Source organism: Homarus americanus, unplaced genomic scaffold (assembly GCF_018991925.1).
Source record: "Homarus americanus isolate GMGI-L3 unplaced genomic scaffold, GMGI_Hamer_2.0 scaffold31037, whole genome shotgun sequence".
Taxonomy (NCBI): domain Eukaryota; kingdom Metazoa; phylum Arthropoda; class Malacostraca; order Decapoda; family Nephropidae; genus Homarus; species Homarus americanus.
Window position 1 is genome coordinate 2,039,454 of NW_024722227.1, and position 19,840 is coordinate 2,059,293.

The 19,840-nt window shown below is 44.7% G+C and overlaps 1 protein-coding gene across 7 annotated transcripts in view; it reads left to right on the top strand.

Annotated features, from left to right (window-relative positions):
* The window catches only part of LOC121862272 (diacylglycerol kinase theta-like), a 121,560-nt gene that overhangs the window by 70,787 nt on the left and 30,933 nt on the right, over positions 1–19,840 (top strand). For all 7 annotated transcript variants that reach the window (XR_006088209.1, XM_042360388.1, XM_042360391.1 and 4 more), the window contains exons 3-8: positions 7,074–7,176; positions 9,687–9,838; positions 11,695–11,845; positions 12,518–12,592; positions 12,978–13,079; positions 19,164–19,416. Coding sequence is in view for 6 of the 7 variants with exons in the window: in XM_042360388.1 (XP_042216322.1) it covers positions 7,074–7,176; positions 9,687–9,838; positions 11,695–11,845; positions 12,518–12,592; positions 12,978–13,079; positions 19,164–19,416 (836 nt within the window). In the remaining variant the exon portion in view is untranslated. The remainder of the gene's footprint in view (positions 1–7,073; positions 7,177–9,686; positions 9,839–11,694; positions 11,846–12,517; positions 12,593–12,977; positions 13,080–19,163; positions 19,417–19,840) is intronic.

Below are 19,840 nucleotides of genomic sequence, written 5' to 3' on the forward strand. Positions count from 1 at the left end.
ACCTGTATCACCCCTGTGTACTTGTAACTACCTGTATCACTTTTGTGTACCTGTAACTACCTGTATTACTTCTGTGTACCTGTAACTACCTGTATCAACCTTGTTTACCTGTAACTACATGTATCACCTTTATGTGTTCCTGTAACTACCTGTATCACCCTTATGTGTACCTGTAACTACTTGTATCAACCTTGTATACCTGTAACTACCTGTATCACCCCTGTGTACCTGTAACTACCTGTATCACCCTTATGTGTACCTGTAACTACCAGTATCACCATTATGTACCTGTAACTACCTGTATCACCTCTTTATGTGTGTACCTGTAACTACCTGTGCATCAACCTTGTTTACCTGTAACTACCTGCATCAACTTTGTTTACCCGATCCCACAATAACAATACAACAACAATAACAATAACAATAACAATAACAACAACAACAACAACAACAACAACAACAACAACAACAAACCCTTACGTGTACTTGTAACTACCTGTATCACCTTTAAGTGTACCTGTAACTACTCATCAATTCTGTGTACCTGTAAATACCTGTATCACTTTTAAGTGTACCTGTAACTACCTGTATCACCCCTGTGTACCTGTAACTACCTGTATCACCCTTATGTGTACCTGTAACTACCTGTATCACCATTGTGTACCTGTAACTACCTGTATCACCCCTGTGTACTTGTAACTACCTGTATCACTTTTGTGTACCTGTAACTACCTGTATCACTTGTGTACCTGTAACTACCTGTATCACCTTTGTGTACCTGTAACTACCTGTATCACGCACCATAATGAGTACAAAGACAAGCCTATTAGTTTTTTTTTTTCAACACATAATTTCATTCACAGTCTCGCCGTGATATTATTTCTCAGATTACAAATAGGATAGGTTAGGTAGGTTAGGTTAGGTTAGGTTAGGTGTGTTATCATAGCTACTGTTCTGGTGAAAGCTCGGGTGGTATTGTTTGACTCGAGTGCAGGGCTGGACATTTCAACTTCCCATTACAGGTCCTACACCAAATACATCTCCCATTGATAAATACTTTGATGGGAAAACCACCATAACCTAACCTAACCTAACCTAAATCTATATGCCATAAAGATTCATTATATTATCCTCCGTGAAAGAACTCGTTTATAACTAAGTATAGATGGTTGCAGAAATGGCTCTATATTTAACACTTTAATATTGGTCTGTGAGTGTAGTTGTTCAAGGGGTGGTCGGGGAAATACACTAGGTGGATTATGTCCTGGGAGGGAAAGTATCCAGAGGGAGGAGCGGGGGGAGGGGGGTAACATGGCTCGCTAGGGGGAAATCAGCTAAAAGTCGTTAAATCTGTCCCACTTTCGAATACAACGATTTTAAGATGAAATTTGGCTATGAATTGTGACATAACATCGAATTAATCAATCAAACATAACAGACATGGTGGCTAGTCTTCTTTATAACTTGACGAGAAGACATTAACTATTGCTATCTTTGCTGTTATAGTTGTATTCTTGAGGTACAGTACAGTTATGAGAACACATAACATAGCCGAGGTAATTATTTAGGCCACTTTGACGATGCGCATTTGGAAGATCGTCTGTTGTCTTTTTTTTTATTTAACGTGACCGAACTTAATGTAATATAAGTGAGTTGGCAAAAAATAACATAAAACGGGTGATCATCCAGATGGGAATAACACCTCGGGATAAAGGGCTGGTGTGGGAATAGTGTGTTGGTTTGAAAGCACTGGCTGATATCGTGGTTTTATAGAAGATATACAAGCGATAGTGGCAAGATGTACAAGTTGACACTGCTATCATTCATCCACAAGCGATTACTGTGCAAAAAAAAATGAAACGCTAAAGGCTGTGATTGATGAGGTCGTTCAAATTGCTAATTTTATCAGTCAGGGCATTAAACTCAAAGGCTTGTGTGTTTGTGTGTGTGTGAAGAGGTGGACAACTGACAAAATACTATTGAAGCTCACTCGAGTGTGATACTGTAATGATGATCTTGGGGTAAAGTTTTTGACTCGCTTGTTAACTCGATTTACAACTGGTGAAATTTTTTATAAGTATTTCCATCCAACTTTAATCGCGTTTCTCAGTTCAGTGTGGCTATAAAGATTGATCCAGTTGGCTCATGTTTATTTTTGATATACATAATTAATTGAATTTAGTTCTAGTTCTAGTTCACCCATGCAAAATATCGTACTGAGCTTGATGCCGTAGCAGATATGAGGCTACAATTACTGTATCTTTCCGTTGAACACATCAGTGGTCGAGGTAGGCATTAACAACAAATTGGAAGTCTTTGTGTAATATATATAAGTTTTTATTAATATTCTTCCAAGTTAAAAAATATAATGATTTTATATTTCAATTGCAAAAATTATTTATACTGTATTACTAAAGAGGTCTAGTAGCTTAATATCGATAACGCCTGTATATAATTATTATCTCCCCAGGGGGCAGCGCATACGTAGGAAGAATAACGGCACTAACGTATGGATAAACAGTAACATATTTATTTGACAACGTTTCGACAATATCTCTTGTGATCATCACACCTAAAATATGAAATGTAACTTTTTTAATATTGATGCTTTATATTTTATTTCATGTTTTAGGTGTGATGATCACAAGAGATATTGTCGAAACGTTGTCAAATAAATGTTACTGTTTATCCGTGCGTTAGTGCCGGGGCAAGGACGTGGCTTAGGGTGAGAGACGCTAGGGCAGACAGAACTGGGTGGGGCTGTGGGCCAAGTGAAATGAAATGGATGCTGTGTACTTTAATTATCTTCCATTCCCTTCTTCACTGCCTCTCATTACCTTCTCATCTGTTTCTGTCTCACTGTTTCATCTTTCTTATTGAATCTTTCATCTCGCCATCTAAAAATTATTCCATTTTAATTTCATCCCAGCAAGAGAGTGATAGACAACGTAGGTGTGTGCAAGAAGAGGTGTTCATCTCTTGTCTGCTGCTATACTGCTTACTGCTCTCCAACTGTAGATTAGTAATTACATTAATCCTAAATTAAAAACTACACTAGATATAACTGTGGTTCTCCGGATTGACTGTCACGACACAATTGCCTGAACATTATTCATGTGGAAAACTATATTACTCCACATTGTGCTGGAACAGTGATCATGTTTGACACACTCATAGTTTTGTATATTTCTTAAATGAATGGTTCATCTCATTTAAGGTTAATAGATTTTGAAATAGTAAATAGAAATACACAGGTCACGCCATAACGCGGGTACAGTTGGTGGCGGTGACTAGTTAAAACACACAGTACAAGAGTAACAATACAAGTAGTGTCCCCTTACCCCTTGCCCTGCCCTGTTATCCTACCCGCTGTCCTACCTTGCACTGATTTACAAGATATACACTTTGATTACTGCTGATAGTCCGTGAAAATATTACTGGTAGACGTCCAGGATGTATAATGAATCGTCAACTAGTCTAGGGTTGTTTATGAGGTTGGTTAATGTCCAGTCAGCGTCAGCATGAACAAACAGCTCTAGATAGTGTCACACCTCGTGGTATGTGTTTGTCTGGCTATGATACAGTGTTGTAGCAGTTGCCATAAAGTAAATAATTGCTTGTAATAAATTAAGTTCTATTTAGATGTGCACCTATTCCATTATCATAATTGGCTTATTGTTTACATTGTTTCAGGTACTATATAATATTAACAGTGTATATCGAGTAAACAGTCGAGTCGTAATTCAGAGTATAATAGTCTCAAGTCAAGTCCCAAGTAAAGAAAGGCAAATATCAAGTCAAGTCAGGTTACCTCCGAGTCCAAGTCAGGTCTTATGGAACGCGAGTACTGTATCCATCTCTGCCTCTATATGCACCTGTAACTTACTCCTATATGTACCTGTAACTCACTCCTATGTGTACCTGTAACTCACTCCTATGTGTACCTGTAACTACGTGTATTGCCCTTATGTGTACATGTATCTTCCTGTATCACCATTCTATGTACTTGTACCTACTGCTTTAATCTCTTTCTGTAACTGTAATTTCCTGTATCACCTACGTATGTACCTGTAGTTACCTGTATCACCGATTATCTACCTGTAAGTACCTGTATCACAACAATTCGCACCTGTATCTGCCTGTAACAGCTGTGTGTACCTGTAACGTCCTGTAGCCAAAACAAGACTAACTTAACCTATAGCTGCGCCACTAACGCCTGTACCTCCTGTATGAGCATCACTAACACCTGTACCTCCTGTATGAGCATCACTAACACCTGTACCTCCTGTATGAGCATCACTAACACTTGTACCTCTTGTATGAGCGCCACTAACACCTGTACCTCCTGTATGAGTGCCACTAACACCTGTACCACCTATATGAGCATCACTAACACCTGTACCTCCTGTATGAGCATCACTAACACCTGTACCTCCTGTATGAGCATCACTAACACCTGTACCTCCTGTATGAGCATCACTAACACCTGTACCACCTATATGAGCATCACTAACACCTGTACCTCCTGTATGAGCATCACTAACACCTGTACCTCCTGTATGAGCATCACTAACACCTGTACCACCTATATGAGCATCACTAACGCCTGTACCTCCTGTATGAGCATCACTAACACCTGTACCTCCTGTATGAGCGTCACTAACACCTGTACCTCCTGTATGAACATCACTAACGCCTGTACCTCCTGTATGAGTGCCACTAACACCTGTACCTCCTGTATGAACATCACTAACGCCTGTACCTCCTGTATGGGCGCCACTAACACCTGTACCTCCTGTATGAGGCGCCACTAACACCTGTACCTCCTGTATGAGTACTTTTCCTCCCACTAACAACCTCCTGCATGTGCCACTAACACCTGTACCACCTGAGTGCCACAACGCCTGTACCACCTGTATGCTACTAACACCTCTCCTGTATGAGTCACTAACGCTACTCAACACCTGTACCACCTGCTAACATGAGCGTCACTAACGCCTGTACCTCCTGTATGAGCGCCACTAACACCTGTACCTCCTGTATGAGCCACTAACACCTGTACCTCCTGTATGAGTGTATAACACCTGTACCACCCATATGAGCACTCACTAACGCCTGTACCTCCTCTACCTGATGCCACTAACACCTGTACACCTCCCCTGTACAGAGTGCCACTAACACCTGTACCTCCTGTATGAGTGCCACCTCCTTAGGCACCTGCACCACTGCATATGAGCATCACTAACACCTGTACCTCCTGTATGAGTGCCACTCACACCTGTATGAGTGCCACACCCGCCCACCTATAGAGTTCACTAACGCCTGCCAACAACACCACCTCCCAAAGGAGTGCCACTACCTGTACCTCCTGCCATACCTGGGCGTCACTCACTGTATGGGCGCCACTAACACCTGCGGCCTCCTATATGAGCATGCTGTACCTCCTGTATGAGCATCACTAACACCTGTACCTCCTGTATGGGCGCCACTAACACCTGCAGCATCACTACCACCTGTATGCCTCCTGTACCACCTATATGAGCATCACTAACACCTGTACCTCCTGTATGAGCATCATACAACACCTGTACCCTCCTGTATGAGCGCCTTACACCTGCCCAACACCTGTACCTCCTGTATGAGCATCACTAACACCTGTACCTCCTGAGCATCATTAACACCTGTACCTCCTGTATGAGTGCCACTAACACCGTGCCTCCTGAGCACACACACCTGTACCTCCTGTATGAGTGCCACAACACCTGTACCTCCTATATGAGCATCATCACACTGCATATGAGCGCCACTAACACCTGTACCTCCTGTATGAGTGTCACTAACACCTGTACCTCCTATATGAGCATCACTAACACCTGTACCTCCTGTATGAGTGCCACTAACACCTGTACCTCCTATATGAGCATCACTAACACCTGTACCTCCTGTATGAGTGTCACTAACACCTGTACCTCCTATATGAGCATCACTAACACCTGTACCTCCTGTATGAGCGCCACTAACACCTGTACCTCCTGTATGAACGTCACTAACACCTGTACCTCCTGTAGGCATCACTAACACCTGCTTGCCTCACCTTGCCAAGGTACCTGCTGCCTCTGCCTCCTATGAGCATCACTGCTGCCTCCTGTGTAGTGTCACTAGCTGTACCTCCTATGCAGGCATCTGCACCTGTACCTCCTGTATGAGCCACTAACACCTCTGTGAACGTGTTGCACCTCCTGTTGTGAACGTCGCAACACCTGTACCTCCTGTATGAGCGCCACTAACACCTGTACCTCCTGTATGAACGTCACTAACACCTGTACCTCCTATATGAGCATCACTAACACCTGTACCTCCTATATGAGCATCACTAACACCTGTACCTCCTGTATGAGCATCACTAACGCCTGTACCTCCTGTATGAGCGCCACTAACACCTGTACCTCCTGTATGAGCATCACTAACACCTGTACCTCCTATATGAGCATCACTAACACCTGTACCTCCTGTATGAGTGTCACTAACACCTGTACCTCCTATATGAGCATCACTAACACCTGTACCTCATGTATGGGCGTCATTAACACCTGTATCTCCTTAATGAACGCCAATAACATCTGTACAACCTGTATAAGCATCACTAACGCCTCTAACTCCTGTATGAGCGCCACTAACACCTGTACCTCCTATATGAGCGCCACTAACACCTGTACCTCCTATACGAGCATGACTAACACCTGTACCTCATGTATGGGCGCCACTAACACCTGTATCTCCTGTATAAGCATCACTAACTCCTGTACCTCCTGTATGAGCGCCACTAACACTTATCAACCTTGTATGAGCGCCACTAACAGTTGTTCTCTCCATATAAGCGCCCCGAACTATTATATATACGCCTTTAACACCTGTGTGAGCGCCATTAACACCTGTGTGAGCGCCATTAACCCCTGTGTTGACGCTAGTTACCCCTGTGTGAGTGCCACTGACACCTGTTTGAGCGCCATTAGCACCTATGTGAGCTCCACTAACACCTGTGTGAGCGCCACTAACACGTGTACCTCCCACAGACGCCCGTAGCACACTGCTGGTCGGAGCCACTACACCTGCGCCGACGCCATTGTAATGTCTGCCGCAAGAAACTGGACGACACCTGGGCCATTAAGTGTGAAGGTTAGTCCTGGTTCACTCTACCTCACTCTGGCTACTTCTGCCTCTCTGACTACCTCTACTTCTCCCTAGCTCACTCTGGCTACCTCTACCTCACTCTACCTCAATCTGGCTACCTCTACCTCACTCTACCTCAATCTGGCTACCCTCAAGGGACTCTTAGCACAGTAGTACTTGTACATACGTGGGTGGATCAAGAAATAAAGTAATGGTGTTCAGAAATACAGTACAGTACATCTGTTTTTCCTATACTCAAGAACAACCCGTAATGGTGGGGTCTAGTCCTTCTACCCTTCCTACACCTACATTACAGGAAGGTCTTCCAGCCTTAGGAGGCCGTGATGATGACGCTCACTGGGGTGCTGCCTTTCTGCAGTGTTCTAGATCTGGTGTACCAACATGGTGAGCCTGAAGAGCAGGGAAGAGATGGTAGTGATGGTGGTTGCAGACCCCGGGGTGTACGCTGGATCATTCATCACCTCCCACTTAAATTGTTCAAGTTGTTGCAGTGTCTGCCTCGTCGTGTGAGGGCGGGCGTCCTCATAACAACGGGTGTGGTCGTGTGTGTGTGGTGCCCTGCTGTTAAGTATTGTACACCGTGGTGGTGAACGAGTGGAGTGCTGTGACGGAATATCTCCGCCAATTCTAACACAGCCGTCATGTCCTCAGTAGTTGTCATAACCTTCTCTGCTGTAGACTCTGCCGTCATCTTGAGAGGTGGTCACCATATATGAGTCCACGTCACTCAACACAACCTCAACTCTGAAATGAAATATGAATTAATTTTTCGTTTACTGTCACAGAGCTACGGTTCAGTAGGGCAGGAGTCACCCACCTACCTGTCTTGAGGTGGGTCACCAGGTGTCAGTTTCCCGGGTACCAGCGAGCAGAACCTTTACTGGGGTGACGATGGTCGCGGGTCATATAGGAGACACAACCTGGAGAAATGTTTACTTCCTCTTCAAGATCTCTGATGTTGACGCGCCCGTCTTCCTGGGTGAGCGGCCATCAATAATCAAATTGTTGTGAGTTGTGTAGGTGTCCGGCCTGCCACCAGTTACTCATCGGTAACGCTGGTGATGCCGCTCTTGGACTCACTACATCTACACTATACTCACCTGACGTTGAATCTGACGTAGATTGTATGCAGAGAAATCTGACGTTGTCCACAAAATAAATCACTGCAAAATTATTTTTGCAGTGTCATTATTTTGTTTTATAGTATCTTGGTGTAGTCCAGGCAGGTGGACTGGCTAGTGCAGCATTGTCAGCCCTCAGACCGACACTCACACGCTCTGATCACTGAGTCTCGTTACCTTGCTTCTTGGACAGCCTTCCGTCTGTATGTCATGGTAGTGCTTGGCTACCAGTACTACACTTGTATAAACATACTACTGTACTTGTGCTGTACGTGCCAGCCACACAAGGATATCAGTACGTGGTTGTTTGTGTCTGGTTACTGTACACGATACCGTTATACTTTGGTCATTAACACATTACTGTTATCATGACGCCTACCCACCATAACAACAAAGTCATTAACACCTAACACCCCTTCCTCGTCCTAACAGCTGATCACTTCTATAGGACTATTCATTAAGTTGAAGCCGTCAGTTCTGTGTCAGTGTTACCGACCACCAGCTGACCATGTTGACATTTCTCTCCCTTGAACACCGACTTCTCTTCAGCGACTCTCACTCGTCAGTTCTCAGGTGTTGTAGATTAAGCCCGTGTTAATTAATGTCTATCTACCTAACCATCCACTTGATAAATAACAAATACCACAATAACAAAGACAGCAAGAGCATAAATGAGAGACTATGTGAAGTGGCTGTATGTCTTAATATTGTGCTGTTGTGATGTGTCTGTCTGTCTGTCTGTCTGTCTTTATTGTGTTGTGATGTGTCTGTCTGTCTGTCTGTCTGTCTGTCTGTCTGTCTTTATTGTGTTGTGGTGTGTCTGTCTCTGTCTGTCTGTCTGACTGTGTACATGTGTGTCTGTTTATCTCTTTGTCTGTCTTTATTATGTTGTGGTGTGTGTGTGTGTGTGTGTGTGTGTGTGTGTGTGTGTGTGTGTGTGTGTGTAAAACAGAACTATAAATTCATTGCTTGAGATTTAGGCTCGCCGGTACTCATGATCTTGGTAATAAGTACCTATTAAGTAATTTAACTTTGACTATAGAATGACGGAATTGTGACGTCATCATCGCAAGTTGTGACGTAATGGAGATGGAATAATTGGAGTCGGGAGTTGAAGGCGTGGTGGTGGTGGTGGTGATGGTGGTGGTGGTGGTGGTGGTGGTGATGGTGGTGGTGGTGGTGATGGTGGTGATTCCCGCACTAATCTTTGTCTCAGTCTCCAAGTTTAGTATAATAACACTTGTTTATTTATCAGTACGCGAGTCACTTTACAACAACACAGTATAGCTATTATTTTATTGTATGTTGTCAGCAACCATGTAAACGTGTACTAATTGTATGTGTGTGTGTGTGTGTGTCTTTTCTTGTGTACAGTGTGCGAATACGATGTGCACGTGGAGTGTGAGGACTTCACGGTGCCCAACTGTAAGGACTGTGCGACCTTCGTGCCGGAGAAGACACTGCCGCAGGTGATACAGCAACATCACTGGCGGGAGGGAAACCTGCCTGCTAACTCCAAATGTATCGTGAGTACTACACCTGTTGTTAGTGTGTCCTTAGTACCACACCTGTTGTTAGTGTGTCCTTAGTACTACACCTGTTGTTAGTGTGTCCTTAGTACTACACCTGTTGTTAGTGTGTCCTTAGTACTACACCTGTTGTTAGTGTGTCCTTAGTACCACACCTGTTGTTAGTGTGTCCTTAGTACCACACCTGTTGTTAGTGTGTCCTTAGTACCACACCTGTTGTTAGTGTGTCCTTAGTACCACACCTGTTGTTAGTGTGTCCTTAGTACTACACCTGTTGTTAGTGTGTCCTTAGTACTACACCTGTTGTTAGTGTGTCCTTAGTACTACACCTGTTGTTAGTGTGTCCTTAGTACCACACCTGTTGTTAGTGTGTCCTTAGTACCACACCTGTTGTTAGTGTGTCCTTAGTACCACACCTGTTGTTAGTGTGTCCTTAGTACCACACCTGTTGTTAGTGTGTCCTTAAGTATGCCTACTACACGTGTGATGAGTATTGCAGAAAGGAAGCACTGTAGGTGTGTCATAAATATTACGTTTAAATATTGAAGGTGTGGTGAATGTTGCAGTTGTGGTGAGTATTGCTGGTGTGATAAATGTTGCAGGTGTGGTGAGAATTGCAGGTGTGATGAGTATTGCAGGTGTGGTGAGTGTTGCAGGTGTAGTGAGTATTGCAGGTGTGGTGAGTATTGCAGCTGTGGTGAATGTTGCAGGTGTGGTGAATGTTGTAGGTGTGTGAATACTAGATGTGAGTGTGATTAATACAGGTGTTTATTGGTTATTGTAGATGTGGTGAGTATTTCAGGTGTGATGAGTATTGCAGGTGTGTGATGAATACTGCAGGTGTATGTTAACATATATTGACACTAATAATACTGTACATTTGTCCCCTGTAACACTTATTGATCCTAGATGACACGTGTTAGCTCCTGGTGACACATGTTGACCCCTGGTGACACGTGTTGGCCCCTGGTGGCACGTGTTGACCCTTTGTGACATGTGTTGACGCTTTGTGACACGTGTTGACCCCGATAACACGTGTTGGCCCTTGGTGATACGTGTTGGCCCTTGGTGACACGTGTTGGCCCATGGTGGCACGTGTTGGCCCCTGGTGACACGTGTTGGCCCTTGGTGACACGTGTTGGCTCCCTGGTGACACGTGTTGGCCCCAGGTGACGTGTTGGCCCTGGTAACACGTGTTGGCCCCTGTGACATGTGTTGGCGGCTGATAACACGTGTTGGCCCCGATGCACGTGTTGGCCCCTGATAACGTGTTGGCTCATGGTGTGGCACGTGTTGGCCCCTGGTGACATGTGTTTGCCCTGGTGACACGTGTTTGCCCTGGTGACACGTGTTCCCTGATGGCACGTGTTGACCCTGGTAACGTGTTGGCCCCTGATAACATTGTTGCCCCTGGTGACACGTGTTGACCCCGATAACACGTGTTGGCCCTTGGTGACGTGGTGACCTCGATAACGTGTTTGGCCGTCGGTGACACGTGTTGGCCCCTGATGGCACGTGTTGACCCCTGGTGACACGTGTTAACCCCGATAACACTTGTTGGCCCTTGGTGACACGTGTTGACCCCGATAACACGTGTTGGCCCCTGATAACACGTTGTTGGCCCCTGGTGACACGTGTTGACCCCGATAACACGTGTTGGTCCTTTGTGACACGTGTTGGCCCCTCGTGACACGCATTGGCCCCTGGTGGCCCGTGTTGACCTCTGATAACACGTGTTGGCCCTTGGTGACACGTGTTGGCCCTTGGTGTCACGTGTTGGCCCTTTATGACACGTCTTGACCCCTAGTGACCCCAAGTGTTGAGGTTGAGGGTAAGTGAATATTGTGTTACAGGTGGATAAGAAGACGTGCTGGACGGGGGAGTGCCTGGCGGGGATGAGGTGTGAGTGGTGCGGGTACACCGTGCACGCCATGTGTGCTGACAAGGTCCCTACCGACTGCACCTTTGGCCTCCTCGAGCCAATTATGCTACCCCCTACTGCAGGTAAGTTTCTCTCTCTTTTATATCTCTCTCTTTAATAGCTCTCTTTTATCTCTCTCTCTCTATCTCCCTCTCTCGTTACAATATCTTCAACATCACTTACACACACTCACACACACACACACACACACACACACACACACACACACACACACACACACACACAACACTACTTTAATCATAAGAACAACAGATATCGTCAAAAAATAATAAGTATGAACGATGACCAACACTTCACCGTTACCATGGACGAGTGTGAACAAAAGGTAAATAACGCGACACACTTTTCTCTGTGTGATAATAGTGGGCTGAGAACTCTTTTAATAGTGTATTGTTGAGGGTAATAAATACTGGCTGGGTTTAGCGTTATTTATTTAGTCTTTTTTTGTTGGAAAACTTTTCTGTGAATTAATGTTATTTATTACATTAGACATCTTATGTATGTGTGTTATTTAGATTATATACTGATTTATATTCAACAAACCACAGAGCATTTACCCAGCAGAACTCAACATGACCCAGCGAACAGATACACCTCTCTCACACACACACACACACACACACACACACACACACACACACACACACACACACACACACACACACACACACACACACTGGTAGACACAGAAGTAGACAGACATGATAATATGAGACTTGTTGTTTGTCCCGCAGTGAGCATCCCGAGGACAGAGGTGCCCATGGAAGCAATAATAGGCGTCCAGAGCAGGAGGAAGGACACCCTCTCACGTAAGTTTTTCTCGCTCTTTCCTCCTCCCCTTCCTCTTCTTCCTCTGTATATATTATTTTATTGTGGTCTTTATTTACAAATTTACTCATGTTACTCACCTCTCCTTCTTATTAACTCACAATTTGTATTAATCTCTTCACGGATGTTAAATAGAACTGTGTATTAATAAAGTCAATGTTATATTCGTCATTTGTAACATACTGTAATCTAAGGCATAACCAAGTGTTGGACTAACAGTGTTGCTCAAGAGGTCATTACTGGGCATCACAGGTTGGTTCTGCAGTGTGTGTGTGTGTGTGTGTGTGTGTGTGACCCCGGTAATGCCCTCTTAAAGCCCTAGGAGATGAGGGAGGAAGGCCACAAGTAACCCTGGTGTGTCCACAGCTCGCAGCATCTCTGAAGAGTTTACAAGCGGAGACTACAAGGCGCGAGATAATGAGGAACCCCCGCGAGACAGAGCAAGAGACAGGGATGAGAAAGACGAAGGTGAGGCGCTACTCTTCCCTTTGACCTGTGTCTCGTATTCCTGACCTGTGTCTCGTTCTAATGGTGTGTCTCCTCTGACCTGTGTCTCGTGGTCTGACCAGTGTCTCGTGTTCCTGACCTGTGTCTCGTGTTCCTGACCTGTCTCGTGTTCCTGACCTGTGTCTCGTGTTCTGACCTGTGTCTCCTGTTCCCCGACCTGTGTCTCGTGTTCCTGACCTGTGTCGTGTTCCTGACCTGTGTCTCCTGTTCCCGACCTGTGTCTCGTGTTTCCTGACCTGTGCCTCGTGTTCTGACCTGTGTCTCGTGTTCTGACCTGTGTCCTCTGTTCCCGACTGTGTCTCGTGTTTCCCGACCTGTGCCTCGTGTTCCTGACCTGTGTCTCGTGTTCCTGACCTGTGCCTCGTGTTCCTGACCTGTGTCTCGTGCTCCTGACCTGTGTCTCCTGTTTCCCCAACCTGTGTCTCGTGTTCCTGACCTGTGTCTCGTGTTTCTGACCTGTGTCTCGTGTTCCCGACCTGTGTCTCGTGTTCCTGACCTGTGTCTCGTGTTCCCGACCTGTGTCTCGTGTTCCTGACCTGTGTCTCGTGTTCCCGACCTGTGTCTCGTTTTCCTGACCTGTGTCTCGTGTTCCCGACCTGTGTCTCGTGTTCCTGACCCTTGTGAACTACAAGTATAGCAGTAGTAACCCCTTACCCTGGTGACCTAGGTAAGGTAAGGTAAATATATCTAGTAATAACAGATTACGAGTGTTGGCTTTTGTTCAGGAAGCGACTGTTGGGTTAAGGCAGAACAGTGTAATTTTCCTGACAGTTGGGGGTCCCTCACCTGTGCTAAAATCCTCGACTGGTACAGTGTTTTTGTGAGGGTGAGATGAGGGACTTTACTCACCACTCACTGTACCTTAACGGTGTTCATTTTCTTAGTGTAGTATAACGAGGAGGTGTGGAGGCTGCAGAGAACCAGGTGATGGCTGGGAACAGCACGTTAACTTGCTGCTGTATTAGTTAGGTGTTCATTAACCTGTTAACATTATTGATCTATTATTTTTTCACTTTTTAACCAACTATGGCTATGTTTAGTAATACACACTACACACTTAGTGTATGGTGTTGGCACTACACACACACTTAGTGTATGGTGTTGGCACTACACACACACTTAGTGTATGGTGTTGGCACTACACACACACTTGAGTGTATGGTGTTGGCACCTACACACACACTTAGTGTGGTGTTGGCACTACACACACACTTAAGTGTATGGTGTTGTCACACACACACACTTGGTGTATGGTGTTGGCACTACACACACACTTAGTGTATGGTGTTGGCACTACACACACACTTAGTGTAGTGTTGACACTACACACACACTTAGTGTATGGTGTTGCACTACACACACACTTAGTGTATGGTGTTGGCACTACACACACACTTAGTGTATGGTGTTGGCACTACACACACACTTAGTGTATGGTGTTGGCACTACACACACACTTAGTGTATGGTGTTGATTTTACACACACACTTAGTGTGTTGGCACTACACACACACTTAGTGTATGGTGTTGACACTACACACACACTTAGTGTATGGTGTTGGCACTACACACACACATAGTGTGTGGTGTTGGCACACACACACATAGTGTATGGTGTTGGCACTACACACACCTTAGTGTATGGTGTTGCTACACACACACTTGGTGTATGGTGGCACTACACACACACTTAGTGTATGGTGTTGGCACTACACACACACTTAGTGTATGGTGTTGGCACTACACACACACTTAGTGTGTGGTGTTGGCACTACACACACACTTGTGTATGGTGTTGACACCTACACACACTTAGTGTGTGGTGTTGTACACTACACACACACTTAGTGTATGGTGTTGGCACACTACACACACACTCAGTGTATGGTGTTCACACTACACACACACACTTAGTGTATGGTGTTGGCACACTACACACACTCTGTGTATGGTGTTGTCACTACACACACTTAGTGTATGGTGTTGGCACACTACACACACACACTTAGTGTATGGTGTTGGCACACTACACACACACACTTAGTGTGTGTGTTGGCACACTTACACACACATAGTGTATGTGTTGGCACACACACACACACACACACACATAATGTATGGTGTTGGCACTACACACACACACTTAGTGTATGGTGTTGGCACACTACACACACACCTTAGTGTATTGGCACACTACACACACACATTAGTGTATGTTGGCACTACACACACACTTGGTGTTGCACACACCACTTAGTGTATGGTGTTGACACTACACACATAGTGTATGGTGTTAACTACACACCTTAGTGTATGGTGTTGGCACTACACACACACACCCAGTGTATGGTGTTGGCACTACACACACTTAGTGTATGGTGTTGGCTACACACACACTTAGTGTGGTGTTGGCACTACACACACACACATAGTGTATGGTGTTGGCACTACACATACACTTCGTGTATGGTGTTGGCACACTACACACACACATAGTGTATGGTGTTGGCACTACACACACTTAGTGTATGGTGTGGCACTACACACACACTTAGTGTATGGTGTTGGCACACTACACACACACACTTAGTGTGTGGTGTTGGCACACACTACACACACACTTAGTGTGTATGGTGTTGGCACACTACACACACACTCAGTGTATGGTGTTGGCACACCTACACACACACACCACTTAGTGTATGGTGTTGGCCTCACACACACTCTGTGTATGGTGTTGTCACTACACACACTTAGTGTATGTGTTGGCACTACACACACTTGGTATGGTGTTGGCACACTACACACACACACTAGTGTATGGTGTTGGCCACACACACACAGTGTATGGTGTTGGCACTACACACACACACACACACTTATGTATGGTGTTGGCACTACACACACATAGTGTGTAGTGTTGGCACACTACACACACTTGTGTATGGTGTTGGCACACTACATAATGTATGGTGTTGGCACACACACACACACACACTTAGTGTATGGTGTTGGCACACTACACACACACTCTTTGCATGGTGTTGGCACACAACACACACATTGTGTATGGTGTTGACACTACACACACACAAGGATGTGTTGCACTAACTTGTATGGTGTTGCACTACACACACACACACACACTTAGTGTATGTGTTGGCACACACTACAACACACTTAGTGTATGGTGTTGGCACACTACACACACACTCTGTGTATGGTGTTGGCACACTACACACACACTTGTGGTGTTGCACACCCTCATGTGTTGGTGGCACACTACACACACTTATTGTATGGTGTTGGCACACTACACACACACTTAGTGTATGGTGTTGGCACACTACACACACACTCTGTGTATGGTGTTAGCACACTACACACACACTTATTGTATGGAGTTAGCACACTACACACACAGTGTATGGTGTTAGCACACTACACACACACACTCTGTGTATGGTGTTGGCACACTACACAAACACTTATTGTATGGTGTTAGCACACTACATACACACTTAGTGTATGGTGTTAGCACACTACATACACACCTGCACGTACACCTGCATATACCCATAAACCTGCACATACACCTACATATACACATACACCTGCACATACACCTACGTATACACATACACCTGCACATACACCTACACATACATCAGCACATACACCTACATCTCCTGCACATACACCTACACATACACTTGCACATACACCTGAACATACACCTACATATACACATACACCTGCACGTACACCTACAAATGCACATACACCTGTATCACATACACCGGCACATACACCTACACATCACCAGCACATGCACCTGCATACACCTCATACACTTGCATGCACCTACATGCATACACCTACCTATACACATACCTGCTCATGTGCCTGCATACACCTGCTTCCACATCACCTACACCTGCATATACACCTACACATACACCTGCACATGCTCCTACACATACACCTGCACATACACCTACACATACACCTGCACATACACTACACATAAACCTGCACATACCTGTGTATGCATACACCTGCATGCACCTGCACATGCTTGCACATACACACATACACCTGCAAATACACCTACACACATGCAAATGCCTACACATACACCTGCACATACACCACACATACACCTGCACATACCTACACACACCTGCACATACACACCTGCACATACACCTGCCATACATCTGCATATCACCGACATACACCTACATATGCACATACACCTGCACATGCACATACACCTGCACACACCTGCATGCCTGCATACACCTACACACATACACCTTCACATACATCTACACATACATCTGCACACATACCTACACATACCCCGCACATACACTTACACTTGCATACACCTGCACATACACCTGCACATACACCTACATATACACATACACCTGCACACACCTACACATACCCCTGCATACACCTACACATACACCTGCATACACCTGCACACACATACATACCCTGCACATCACACCTCACATACACCTACACACACACCTGCACATACACCTACACCTACATACACCTGCACACACACCTACACACACACCTACACATGCCCCTGCACATACACACATACACCTGCACATGCACACCTGCATACACCTACACATACACCTACACCTGCACATACACATGCTCCTACACACTACCTCATACACCTGCACATACATCTGCACATACACCTACACATACACCTACACCTGCACATACACATACTCCTACACATACCCCTGCACATACACCTGCACATACACCTGCACATACACCTGCACATACCCTATCTTCAATAACCTCAAGTTTTGTGTTACATGTTAGCTCACTGTCCTGTGTGGCAGTGTGCACCTGGCAGGACAGGGAAGCCACCAGTCAATGCTCCAGGTGTGTACTGTACTGTGTGTAGGGATGGCTGTGTCGCCCAGCTCATCTCTCACGTAAGAGTACTGTCTGTCTGTTCTCTTGGCCACAAAATTTACCCAAATGTAAATTTGAAAATGCGAAATATTTAATTTCCTCTTATATATAGTTTTGCTTTCCTTGTTGTAGAGTTCAGAAATTATTATTTGTGTTTGTTTGGTTGTTTGTTTGTTTGTATGTTTGTTTGTTTGTTTGATGCTGTATTGATGGATTTATCCAGTAATTATTGATTGTACTGCAAAATTATCTCCAAGGTCAACTCCAGTCCTCTACCCCACCACTCCTTTTTCAAGCTTGCCATTCATATTTTATATGATAAAGATAAATAATAATAAATAAATTTATCTACCGTGAAAAACGCGACATTAATTTGAATATTCGCTGCTTGTGACGTCATCACACCCTCTCCACGCCGAGCCTATAGTAGTAATGATATTACTGGTCAGGTCGCCTCAGTATAGTTCCAAGTAAAATATAATGTTCAGCATTTTTTTTTACGATATAAATTATTATGGGAACTATATACAGTATATAGTGTAACACAGTGTAGACATACTAACTTTAAAAATGTAAACATTATTTAACTTCCTGTCTATTATACAGACACATTTATTACAATTTGTTATAATTATTAATGATTGAAGATTCCAATAATAAATTTATGTAGTAAGTAAACATATTTAAAGTCTTGTATCTGAGCCGCGTGTTCCACTAGTCACACCACCAAAAGAATTTACAATTATATTCAGGAAGTGTTGGCGAAGATCACGACTTTGTGAGCCTTTGTGAGATAATTGGTCCTCTTCTGGAGTTGCCCTTTATATTATATGTTACGTTTTTATGATAAAATTTTCCATTTGATTAAAAGAAAAAGATCCACGAGTCTGCAGGCGGTGGACCTCCTGTGTCCGCAGTTAACTCTACCTTCTTCTAAGCTTACTCTTATGTAATTATTTACTTTACATAACAGAGGAAGGTGTTAGCCGTGGCCAGTGATACCCGGCCCCTCCCTCAGTGTGCACTACTTTCTGTCTGTGTGTGTGTGTGTGTCATTCAAGTTTTCCTTGGTCGCCCCAACAGAGGTGGTCAAAGTGTTCGACGGCAACAACTCCCTGCGGCGTCGCATGTTTCGTCTGGTGACTGTGTCGCGTGCGGCCAGCGTCTCCGAATTTCTGACGGCAGCCATGCGCGCCTTCCACGTGCCGCAGGAGAACAGCAAGACCTACCTCACCGACGCTTACTCGGCGGAAGAGACGGAACTGACGGACCCGTTACCTGTCGGTAAACTGACCCGCAGGGACGGCAAGCGGCCAGCTGTCTTCCTCAGATATAGGTGCGTACACACACACACACCTGAGAGGCATGTGTGTATATTCTAAGTGTACACGATGTAAAGTAAAGGTGGTACAGGTGTAAGGTAAAGGTGGTACAGGGTGTGGTACAGGGCAGGTATATGTTTTATAAAGGTATATATGTATATAATATATGGGTATAGATAAAGGTACAGGTATGTGTATGTGTGTGTATGTAAAGGTGTGTACAGGTACAGGTATGTATGTGGGTACAGGTATGTATGTGGTACAGGTATAAGGTGTCCTACACACCATCATTACTAACAACAACAACGCAGTTTAGTTACCTAATAATAATTAATTGTGTTGTTGTTAATGTTGATTTATATCAGTAATGTAGAATTAAATATAGTTTTCGAGAAGTTTCTGTGTCCGCGTTGCCAGTGTGTCTCTGTCTACTGGGCC